The sequence below is a fragment of the Solea senegalensis genome, linkage group LG7 (assembly GCF_019176455.1).
Source record: "Solea senegalensis isolate Sse05_10M linkage group LG7, IFAPA_SoseM_1, whole genome shotgun sequence".
NCBI classification, from domain to species: Eukaryota; Metazoa; Chordata; class Actinopteri; order Pleuronectiformes; family Soleidae; genus Solea; species Solea senegalensis.
In genome coordinates, this window is record NC_058027.1 from 12250459 (window position 1) to 12262105 (window position 11647).

Sequence of the window (11647 nt, forward strand, 5' to 3'; positions counted from 1 at the left end):
ACTCACAATAGGGGCAAACTACTTCCCACAGCAAAGGTGTTTTCAAATGTATCTAATTTATTCATTTCATTTATTTAAAAGAAACAGTGTACATTTAAAACCTAAAAGTTACCATTTGATGCACTGTACCAGATTATACCTTTTGCATGTGCAGTCTCAACAAGCTCTGATGGAATTCACTGGGCAGGTGTCTACAAAATCACATGGTGGGGGAGGGGCCAAACCATTTAAAACTTTTAAGATGATCTGAGAATAATCTTAAATTTTAATTCTCCAACAGAGACTGTTGGAGATTTAACAGTGACTGTTTCACCAGCAGTAAACTTCAACATTCGGATGTTTGCTGGTGCAATGTTAACCACATTCACCATGTCACTGCTAAAGCTGATTCATGGCTGATGCCATGAATTCAAAATAAATTCAGACCTGACTAATGCAGCGTTGGAATGAGGCCTTTCATTATCTTATGACAACAAAGTTACTAGAAAATACCAAATGCAATTACTCTATCTTGTTTGTTGCATCGGCATCAAACTTTGAGTATATATTGGCAAGGATCCATGAAGTACAGCTTCTATTCATTTTTTTCTTAGCTCAATTGCAAGCAACTAAATTAACAATGACAGATGATTCTTCCATTTACAGTTAGATGGCATACATTGATGAGAAGGACAATGGCAAATCATACAGCATAGACATCACTGTCAGTTAGAGAATAGAGTTGCTATTATTTTCTGCAATCTATTTAATCAAAATAATCTGTATTTGACTGCTTGATGTTCCCAATAAAATATGTGGGGGTAAAGTGTCAGCCCAAAAGTGGGAAAAGACACACCAAATGCAAAAAGTGTTTGTTTTTCTCTTTATCTTTACCTTGTGGTCAACATCTATTCCACCATGGTGAAATCCGGGACACTGATCTGTGCAAACTGCACATGACGTTCCAAAAAAACAAAGAAAAAGCAAAAACACAAAACATGTTGGAAAAACAGAAAAAAAACATCCAATGTGTGCAGTTTCTAAAATATTGGACAAAACTCACATCAAGTTCTGTACTCATTCAAAAAGACTACCACATAAAAAAGGCAACAAAGACATAGAACATTTTCAATTATTAACAGGGTTGAAAACCTCAGCCTGATTATGATCTCATGTATATGTTTGAATGCTGTGTTTGTGTGCACACTGGGCACAGAACAAAGTTAAAGTAGTAGGACAACCACAGACTAACCTACAACATTTGATGTTTTTATTTAACTCGGGTGTGTTAGGGTGATACAAACTTTTTGAAAAAATTGATTCTGTTCCAAAGTTTTTCAATACTTTTTGAGGATATACAGTCAGTTTGAGCTTCTTAACTCTGGATGGAAACAGCAAACACTCTAATGTTGGCACTCGGGGACAATGAGAGATGACAGGGCAAAACCAAAACCCTGGCATGACATTTTTATGTATATAACTGCCAACTGTGATATTTGTTCTTTCAAGAGGGAATAAAAAAAAGACAGTTTTGAAGTATAATTATGTACCACAATTCAATCACAGAAAGGTAGTATTGATCTCAAGATAACTGTCAGTCATGTATCCTCTTATCATCTTGAAGTCGGCATTAATTTAGAAGAAATTAGAAGAAAGGTGAGAATCACAGGCAGCTTCTGGAACAGACTTAAGGATGCTGAAACAACTTGGAAAAGAGTTAAAACATGTCACTATCTACAAAAGAGGGAATGCATCAATGTATATTTACATAGTTTTTGGATGGATGATCATATCCACCCAAAGACTTGACATATGAAAGAAAACTTCTGACAGATGTAAAGAAAGAATAAAATTCTCAAGCTCACTTCAAATATCTTAATATTTTGAAGGTTTCTCATCTGTTTTGTTTCTGTTTTACAGCATCGGGAAACAAACAGAGCATACTGTTGACCAAATATAAATATTGTGTTCTTTTGAATAAAACCTTACATGTAATTTAAATGAAACTTATTTTGGGGCTAACAAAATGTTTAATCAACTTGAGATGACAAAACTCGCAGGTGAAACTGCTCAGTGTGTGCATGAAGAAGTAGTCATGCTTTGTTATAGTGTCTGTGTGTGTGTCTGTGTGACGGTGCGAGAAACTGGGGGATCTTTGGATAGAGTCCTGCATGGTGCCTGGTGTGATGCGTTATCTTGACCGGTGGTTGGAGAGCAGAAAATCCTTGTCTTTACAGGTGAGGCAGAGTTTGAGGTTTCTGAACGAGCCGCCCGCAGAATAAAATGCCCAGATGCCCATCACGAACAAGATGACGTAGGTGGGAATAAGGCTGGCAACATACTCAGGGTTTTGGAAAGTCTGTGGGAGAAGACAAGAAATGAAAATTAACTCAAAAATATACACGATATATGTATATGTATATATGTGTGTGTATATATATATATATATACATATATATATATATCCATGTACAGCTAGTAGTTTCAGTTTTAAACCCCAAACCAACACAGCATATGTACAACATTCATTCATTGTCTACTGCTTTATCCTCTACGTGAGGGTCACAGGGCCACTGGAGCCAAGCCTAGCTGACATTGGGTCGAATGGCGGGATACATCCTGGACAGGTTGAAGGTCTAATGCAGGGCAACATGTATTCTGTATTTATAACCTAAAAAGGAACATTGTTTTTCTCTTTTTTTTACCCTTTTAATGACTTAATATCCTGTTGTGAGTTCTGAAATTGTCTCGTTTCTGCAGCTATTTGTACCATCTATGCTGCTATCTTGAATCCCTCGAAGAGGAGACCTTGTATCTCAATGAGACCTCCCTGACTAAATAAATGATAAACATTTAATGCAATAATAAATAACATTTATGACTCAGATTGATCTGTAACATCCATCAGCAGATGGATCTAAAATTTAATTGAAAAAAAAATCAGTCCTTTAGTTTGAGTTATGCTACTCACTAACAGCTGAACAGCATAACCTCATACACAGAGGAAATTAAACACGGTAACATGTAATCGCTCATTCTTTACTTCATAGTATATAAACATAAAACTAAAGTTACTTCCAAGGTTTTATAGAAACAGAGGAGAGTTCATATGAACTAGGTAGAGAAAGTTAGTTGCATAGTATTATTCGACCGTAAATGATCAGCTTGTTTATTTGTATGATTTGGAAAATAGATTAATGTGCTGAAAATGTTGAGGTCACTGAGGATGTTTTAGAGGCGAGGAGCAAAAGATGAGTGTGGTCAGCAAGGACTGGAAACGGCGATTTTCAGGGAAAGTCTCGGTTTCTCCCCGCCTGGAGAACGGTTAGTTTAATCACAGTGCGCGACAGAATATGACGTTGTCCGCGACGTGAATAAATTCAACAGGTGACTGAGGGACATGAAAGGAAAAGTGCCAAGCAAAACTCGTCTCTGTTTCTGCCGAGTGTGGCGTCACAGCAGAGGAGGCAAAGTAACGGATAACCGACTGAAATAAAACAACTTATATCTCAGCTAAATATGCCGTTCAATGTTCACATCGAGGAGACATGAAACCTACAAAGTCCACCGGTAAGAAGCGGCCGTGGACTTCACGGTGAGTTTTACGCCTGATCACGTGAACGGCAGCGATGAATCCAAAAACAAACCATTTTGTTCACTATATGCTTGTTCAGGAAGCCTCGTGACGTGACCCACACTGGTCTGGCACAAGCACTTGCCACGGTCAACGCGATAAATGAGCTGCAGGAGAAACGCCGGGAGGAAGAAAGTCTGAAAGCGTTGATAGAGGAGCGAAAACAGGTGCGGAGCTAGCATAAAGCTTCTTCATGACAGAATCATTAGGAGCTTTAGAGGTCACCAAGAATATCGAACCACACGTATAAATATGGCGGTTTTACACTATATAGTACAGCGTTTGGTTGGTTTGCCATTACAATATAGTACAATATGACTTTGATGTACTGAATCCTTAGAATCAGTTAAATAAAAAGATTTGTTCAGTACTTCCTCCATGACCGGAGCACAAGACTCCATCTGGCAGAGTCACTGAATACAGCAGCAGGGTTTGTGATGCAAGTTACCGCTCGTGATCGCAGGCTCTCAGCAGTCCTGTCTCTAAATAGATCAGACTGATGACTTTTAACTGATCTACAGTTTGACATTGGTCGGTTTGATTCTGTGACAGCACTCTGACCAATCAGTGGCCCGCCTCAAGTTGCTGGGAAACCTCGCCTGAGCAGGTACTAAAAAAAAGAACCAGGTAATCTCGCTAATGGAAAAGCAAAATAACCATGCCGCCCCGAAGCGAGTTGTGCTAGTGGAAACACACCAATAGTGTTGCGGAATGATTGTTTGTCCAATGATGTAAATCCAATCAATCCAAAGATTTGCCCCATCTTTTTGGTACAAAGACAGTAACAATCAAAATCACTGAAGAAACAAACTTCACTATGCACAGACTGTAAAAATGTAAATAAAGCATTTCAGCTGAGTCATGTATTATTTCTTTATGGGGGAATATTTGTCACACAGATGGAGAAATGTCTTTGAAATGATCTAAAATGACCGTATGGGACAGATAACGGTAGATATTAAGTTTGTGATATCGGTAACAGACACACAAATGTGGCATTGTCTCATCTGTATTTGCCAGAACTTTGAGTCATGTTGTTGTGTGCTCTGTGTTTTTATGTAGGACTTGGATAAGCTGCAAAGGTGCATAGACGAGCGGCAGAATGAGAGACTGAAGTCGCACACTAGCTATGAAATGTTTCAAAAGGTAAAGTACAGTACAATATTTCACACAACTGCCGTATTAGTTGACAGCAGCCTAACAATAAAACACGCTTTCTGTGTCCGTGTCTGATGTCTGCACAGCACCAGGATGCAGAGACTGCTTGTACAAAAGCTGTTGAGGAAGCAAAGACTGGGGCGGTTCAAAGAAAAAAGCAGACAAAGTACTTAAAGAAGGAGAAGGCACAACTGCTGGAGAGGAAACAAAAGCTAAACCATCAGCTGCAGAAGGTCATCGTGTACTCGCATGTCATGGAGCAGATGGCGGAAGTGACTGAGGTAAGCACATTTTTGCTAGTCCCAAATTATTACAAAGAACACATAAGTAGCTCATCATTAAATTCCACAAAAAATGGAGGATATCCAGCGTTTTGTATTCTTCCCTCTATAGTTTATCCAAAGAAGACAAGCTTTTCTGAGTGGTAACTTCAGGCTGCATAGAAAAACACAACTGTTTTTCCCTACCATTATATGGATGATATATAATATGATAATTTTCTGATGACCAATCAATGGATCAGTGTGTCTAGCTCCATCTTGTAGGAACTAGACCACTATCCTCCATCCCCCCACATCAGAAGTGTGCCAAAAACTGGGACCGTACAGATTGGTTATTTTGGTAACCTTGTCAACATTTAACAATAGTAATGCAAATTATTGCTTACGTATGTTGAACTGAATGGGACTGTACCCCATTTGATGATTTACAGTTAACATAATGTGCGAAATAGCTCCGAGGCAGCTCTTTACTACATCCCCCACAGCCTAACTTTTCAATTCTGAAGAGTGCAGTCATTTATGATCGGACGAATGCTCCTTTTTTATTTCAGTTGAATTCAGATGTACTGTGTGTGTGTGTTTTAATTGTTTGATGGCAGTTGTCATCCGTAATATTGCATTACTGCCTCCTTGTGTGAGAATAGTTCAGTGATGCAGAGATGCTTGCCGATTGTTTGGAGAGACAACTGGACTTGAGAGAAAGTCTCCTGCAGTGGGCCGACGAGAGAACGAAGCAGATGCACCAGAGTGACTTAGAAAAGATGGATGAGTTGGAGACTGAAGCTCAAACCTGGGTACCCATAATTTACATTGTGTTAAATCAGACCAAATCAAATATGGCTTCAGGTCTTGGCCAGTGTCTTCTAGTGTCAAACTTGATTTTCCCTGTCTTCATACAGGCAGAAACGTTGGACCAAATTCAGAAAGATATTGCAAGGAAAACAAAGGAAATGGTTAACATTCAGAATGCAATTCAAAACATCTACAACATAGTCGGTGGCGAATCACAAAAAGACCCAAATAAACAGCTGACAGAGGTATGTTCAAAGAGACCGATGATGACCAACAAACAACAATCATAAGATTTTATGACCCACTTTCTTGTGTCACCATAGGAGATAAATTTTCACAACACAATGCATACTCTTTCTGTATGTCTCCCTATTAGATCAAGCTGTTCATCGCTGTCCATCAAGATAAAATGCAACCACCAAAATGTGGATCCACATCCAAACCCACCCAGACGCAGTCCTGTCCAGTCCTGGACCTATGATGATAAATCATTAATGATCGTCATGTTCTGACAACACATTGGTGTCTTAACTGGCACAGCTTAATAGTGCTAGAGGTCCAGCAAATGCAGCCTGACAAGCTTGAACTGTTAATCATCACAAGATGAGAGGCTCCTCACACAATCAAATCAATGAATTCTGATGAACAATTCAACTGGAGTCAGTCAAGTAAACACACACAAAAAGGAAAAGAGATGTAAGAACAGGAGAATGTAAAATTATTCTCCTTTATGACACATTCCATTTCCCTCATATACAAGAAAACCAGGTACATTTTATGGGTTGTGAAATGATAATAGGGAGAGAAAAGAAAGAACAGGGAAAAAAAACTCAGTTTTTGGTCTTTCATTTTAGTTGGATAATAGTGAACTAAATCTTGTATATGGATGGAAACCAAAGGTTGAATGGGGAAAACTCACAATTTGGTTAAGTGTAACACTACTTTGTTACACATCAGAAGCCATTAAGATTAGCTCCATGGGTTTATCTTTATCAATGAGTCATGTTTTAAAATCTTGCAAAATATTGTATTTATGTCTTCAACTTATAAGCATCTATCAACTACAGCTGAAATGTGACAAACAGGAGTTATGAAGTAGCAGAAAAATGTAGTTTGTCACTGAATGATCAACTGACATAAGGTGTGGTGTGTTTGAACTTTGGCAAAGACTCGCATTGACAAATCAGTGTTTCTCCGGATGACATCGTGTACTTGCCAGCAGCCAGACTCAGCTCATAATGGATAACGGCTAATTTGATGACTTTCTAGCTCGTATTGAGGCCAGGCCAGGATTACCTGGAGTTATACCAACTACAGGTGTTTTATCCCGATGACAGAGTGTCTGCTCGCCATGTGAAAGTATTGAAGTCATTCTCATCCATACAGAGCTCCCCAAGTATACAGTGACATTTGCCGAGTTGTGCCTTGCTCCAGATGATGTTTGGCAACCACAACAAACAAAAACATTGTTTTTTTGTTGTCTGACCTTGGCATTAGTTGGACCCAACCTACTCTCAACCCCCGTACCTTACCATCAGCAACACTTACCAGACAAGACACCACAAGGTGACTGATAACAACAGCAGCCACAGCCCACCAGCGCGACTTCTCACAGGCATCAAAGAACACAACGCCCCAGAACATGTGAAGTAAGATGATGGCCATGGTCATGAAGGCTGGAATAAAGAAACAAAATTAAACCTGCAGCCACTTTCTCATTCTGCCTTTTAACAAACCACCCGAAAACGGGTGGACTGTTTTGTCCACCAGCCACAATTTTAATAGTGAAGATTAATGGACATCGACCTTTGATATCACGTCATTCATGTGTGGACAGTTATCCAGTAAATCGAGATGCAAACAAAACAAACATTTTTAATTTTAACTTGTACAGCTGTTTCGTAAGACATGACGGAACTGTTACCTGAGGACAGAAAGTAGTGCTGTGAGTCTCCATGGATACCGACAGTCCCTGGTCCCACAGAGTCAGCCAAGATGTTTACCACTGAGAAGGCTCCACTCATGAAGCCAAACCCAAGGCCGGACACTGAGATAAACAGAAAACCTAGTAAATTTCACACCAGAGATCTGAACTTGATTTTGTCAACTATAAAAATTCATGCCAGCCAACAGTGCCAGGAAGGTTTAAGAAGGATTACCCTTGGCACCCTCTCAAACTATCTAACAAACTCACTGCATCAACCTGTGAAGCTTCAAATAATAAAGCAACACCCATCTGTTCAGAAACTGAAGTGCTTCATGGTATCCCATGTGACTTTGAGTTTTTGAGCATTGTTCAATGGTCTCATCACCACCATCATCATTATCATTCTGTAAATGCAGTTTTTTCCTTTTTAGGACTTAATAAAAACTGGAGGAAGGATCTCAATCTTGCATATAAATATTTAATTTTGCAGAGCTGCATGGAAACAGTCTTCAATTTAAGAAAACAGAGAAGCGGTTTGTGGAAAGTGCAGGTTAATTGTACCATAGGCCAGCTGCCGTATAGAGATGGGCATGGTTTCCTCTTGACTGAGAGTGAGGAGTCCTTCATTTGCTTTCCTGCAGAAAGATTTAAAAAAAAAAACACATCAATGCCATAATTCCTTGTTTTACCATGGTCCTGTAAACATGAGCATGAATAGTAGAGAAGAAAGTGTGTCAGCGAGTGGAAGATGATATGAGCTACAACAAAGAGCAGTAAATGGAAAAAAAAACCTGGAAAACCTTTTCCAGTGTGTATGTGCTCTGAAAGATATCATAGTCATTCTGATCGTAAAAGAAATAGGATCAAGTGAGAGGTGTACAGATGTATACAGTAAAAAATAAGGTTTTTGTTAAAGCAGAAGAGTTAAAATTATTAGAAAGCCAAGAACAGTGGCAATAACTTACTTCAGTAGCTTGTAATAAGCAAAGCGGAAGGTTTCCTGCAGCAGAACAGACAGCACCACGCCAAAGATGAGCAGACCTTTCTGCTGCACGGCACTCTCCTTGTTACTGATCTGAACTGAGATGAACCACACAAGCGACGACAGCAGCAGAGACACCAGCCAGAAAAATGCTCTACCAAGAAAAAACAAATAAATACAATTAATCATGACAGCAAATCTAAATGACAGGCATTTTTTAATTAAAGGCATCTGATGGGAGTGATTTATTTATTTAGAAGTCAATATCAACACGTCTGTGTTGATATTTTAATGTTTTATGGCCTCAGAAATTACCATGAATGCAGACATGCTGCTTTACAGGAAAACACTGAACTTAATTAAATGCAAGAAATAACCAGGAGGTAATCAAGAACTTAAAAGCTACCATAACCTTAGACTTAGTCTAAATGTTGCATCAACCACTGAACTTGATACACTTCTCCTAAGCCTGGCTGCTATTTGGCGATGTTGCTACCTGCTTAAATTAAAACATTATTGAGAGCATCACAAAGTGTTCCCTGTAATGTTTTGAGTTAGTGACCCTTGAAAGAGTATCAATAAGGTGTTTGCACATTTAAAAGGAGGATCAGACACTGAACTTCCCAGTTTTCAAACTGACGGGCAATGACAATGATATCTGCGTCAATGTAAAATATCTTGGCAATCGTATTACTCATCGTATGACTTATGCTTATGACGATGATGGTATCTACAGGCAATGTTGTACGTTGTATGCTCAAGCAAACATTGTTGCATGCAGGATTAGTAAACATTGTGATACTGTGAATCCATTTTAGTTCAAAGCACTTAGGAACAAACCACAAGATATCTAACATACCCACAGGTGGTGTACAAGGATGCTCAGAGACCTAAATGGTGTAGTGCCAGTAAAACTGTTTGCACGATTCTGCATAATTCAATACTACTTAAGCAGTATTAAAGAATCCCATCTTAATAAGTACTTGTCAGTTTGATACATCTGTAAATTAACTCAATACTAAACCCATATTAGGTTTGCTATTGTCGATTATTGGTCCCAGGTCCCCCCAACATTTCAATGTATTATTTTCGTTTTGCTAATTGTTTACGGAACTATGAGTGCGTGATACAATCTGATCTGTATCGCAGGTCAGTGCATAAATGCCCTGTTACCTTAAACTGGCTTGTTTAAATATCTAATAGTTTAACCGCAGTTTGACTGATTGTAGACACAACGGTGTCCGGTTAGCAAGCTAATGATGATGTCTGTTAGCTAGCAGGCTAGCTCTGATACATACTGGTGTTTTGTCTGAGCTAAACATGCAAAACAGTATCGATAACACTGTGTTGTAATAAGGTTAAGTTTACTCTCACTCCGTCTTCATACATATGACTCTCACCCTGCGATGAGGAAAATGACCCTCAGCGGCTCCCGGGCGATGGTAAACAGGAACAGTGCGATGGCCGGGCCGAAGGCGATGAAAGTGCAACCGAAAAACACCGACGCCGTCATTTTGGCACTTGGTGGAGAAGCCGAAGGCCTGCAGCAAACACAAGCGTCTAATCTGTCTCCTCAAAAGTTTTATTTACAGAAAACTGTGATAAATGTAAACTAATCACGGCCTCCTGTTGTCGCTGGACTTCCTCCACTGGTGAACGTCTTGTCACGTGACCACGAGATCGCCTTTTTCTTTTTCGTGGGTTACCGAGAAGACTGACGTCTGTAAAACGGAATACGCCATCTGCCGGTGTTGTGACGAAAGTGAAGCTGGCTCCAAAGCAAAGTCCAAACAATGACTATAGTGACGTCATTTGCTAAGGCGTCATTAAACACAAAACACAAAAAGGAGTGTTTTTTAATGATTTATTATGTTTTTTTTAGCGTAAATTAATCTTCATAAATGTATTTATTTATTTATTTGTGTGTATAATATCTTCAGTTAAAAAACAAAAGGTTGTCATGACAGTAGATTTGTTTTTCTAAATACATATTTTGTTTTCTTGTGCCCCCATATAACCCCTGGCTTTTAAATGCTTATTTGTGTTTGAATAGTTTTTTGTATACATATGACTTTTTTAAGTATTTGTCTTTGTTATCTATTTTGTTTATTTCACATGGTATAACCTTTTTGTAAATCTTTTAGTATTATTACTACTAGTATTTTTTGTTTGTTGCTTATAATTTTTCTTTTCTTCTCTTTTCTTTTACCTGTCATGTTATATCCAGTTCTACCCTGTCAACTGCCCAGACTTGTCCAATGGGAATTCCACAAGGTTCAATATTAGGTCCTTTACTTTGTAGTTTATGGGCCACACGATAGTGTAGTGGTTAGACCCAGGTTCGAGCCCCGGTTGGAACAAGGGCCTTTCTGCATGGAGTTTGGAGTTAGGTAAATTGGACACTCACTAGGAGTGAGTGTGAGAGTGAATGGTTGTTTGTCTCTATCTGTGTGTGGCCCTGCGATGGACTGGCGAACTGTCCGGGGTGTACCTCGCCTATCGCCTGATGTAGCTGAGATTGGCACAGCACAGGTTGAGGATAAAGCGGTAGATGATGACTGATGACTTTGTAGTTTATACTGTATATTAATGATTTACCTGACAGTTGCAAAGGAGCCAGATACCAAATGTATGAGACGACACAGTGGTATTTGTGTCTGCAAAAACTCCTCAGTTGGCAGAGGCGATGTCAGAGGAGATGTCTGGTGTATCACAGTGGCTCAGAAACAATAATTTGACTTTAAATTATTAAAAAAAAACAGTGCCAATGTTCTTTTCAAGTAAAAGAAAAGCCAACGAAAATTCTGGAGTAAAGATTGAAGAGATAGATCAAGTAGAATAGAGGTGTCATTTTAGATTGTTATGAACCTGTGCAGAATGGTCAAGACCAACTT

At 39.0% G+C, this 11647-nt stretch overlaps 1 protein-coding gene across 1 annotated transcript; it reads right to left on the reverse strand.

Annotated features, from left to right (window-relative positions):
* Positions 1-848: 848 nt before the first annotated feature.
* On the reverse strand, positions 849-10448 carry aph1b (APH1B gamma secretase subunit). The gene is made up of 6 exons (XM_044030910.1): positions 10154-10448; positions 8737-8907; positions 8333-8406; positions 7769-7891; positions 7393-7520; positions 849-2338 (listed from the first exon to the last, which is right to left on the reverse strand). Exons 1-6 carry the CDS (start codon positions 10264-10266, stop codon positions 2171-2173), a joined length of 777 nt encoding a protein of 258 aa, XP_043886845.1. The 5' UTR covers positions 10267-10448; the 3' UTR covers positions 849-2170.
* Positions 10449-11647: the final 1199 nt, after the last annotated feature.

What these genes read in the sequence shown, in the direction of transcription:
- aph1b (XM_044030910.1), bottom strand. Translation starts at nt 10,266, where the DNA reads ATGACGGCGTCGGTGTTTTTCGGTTGCACTTTCATCGCCTTCGGCCCG. An exon ending in GTCATTTTCCTCATCGCAGG is followed by an intron (nt 8,908 to 10,153) that starts GTGAGAGTCATA and finishes TTTTCTTGGTAG; the next exon opens with AGCATTTTTCTGGCTGGTGT. An exon ending in GCACTACTTTCTGTCCTCAG is followed by an intron (nt 7,521 to 7,768) that starts GTAACAGTTCCG and finishes TCTTTATTCCAG; the next exon opens with CCTTCATGACCATGGCCATC.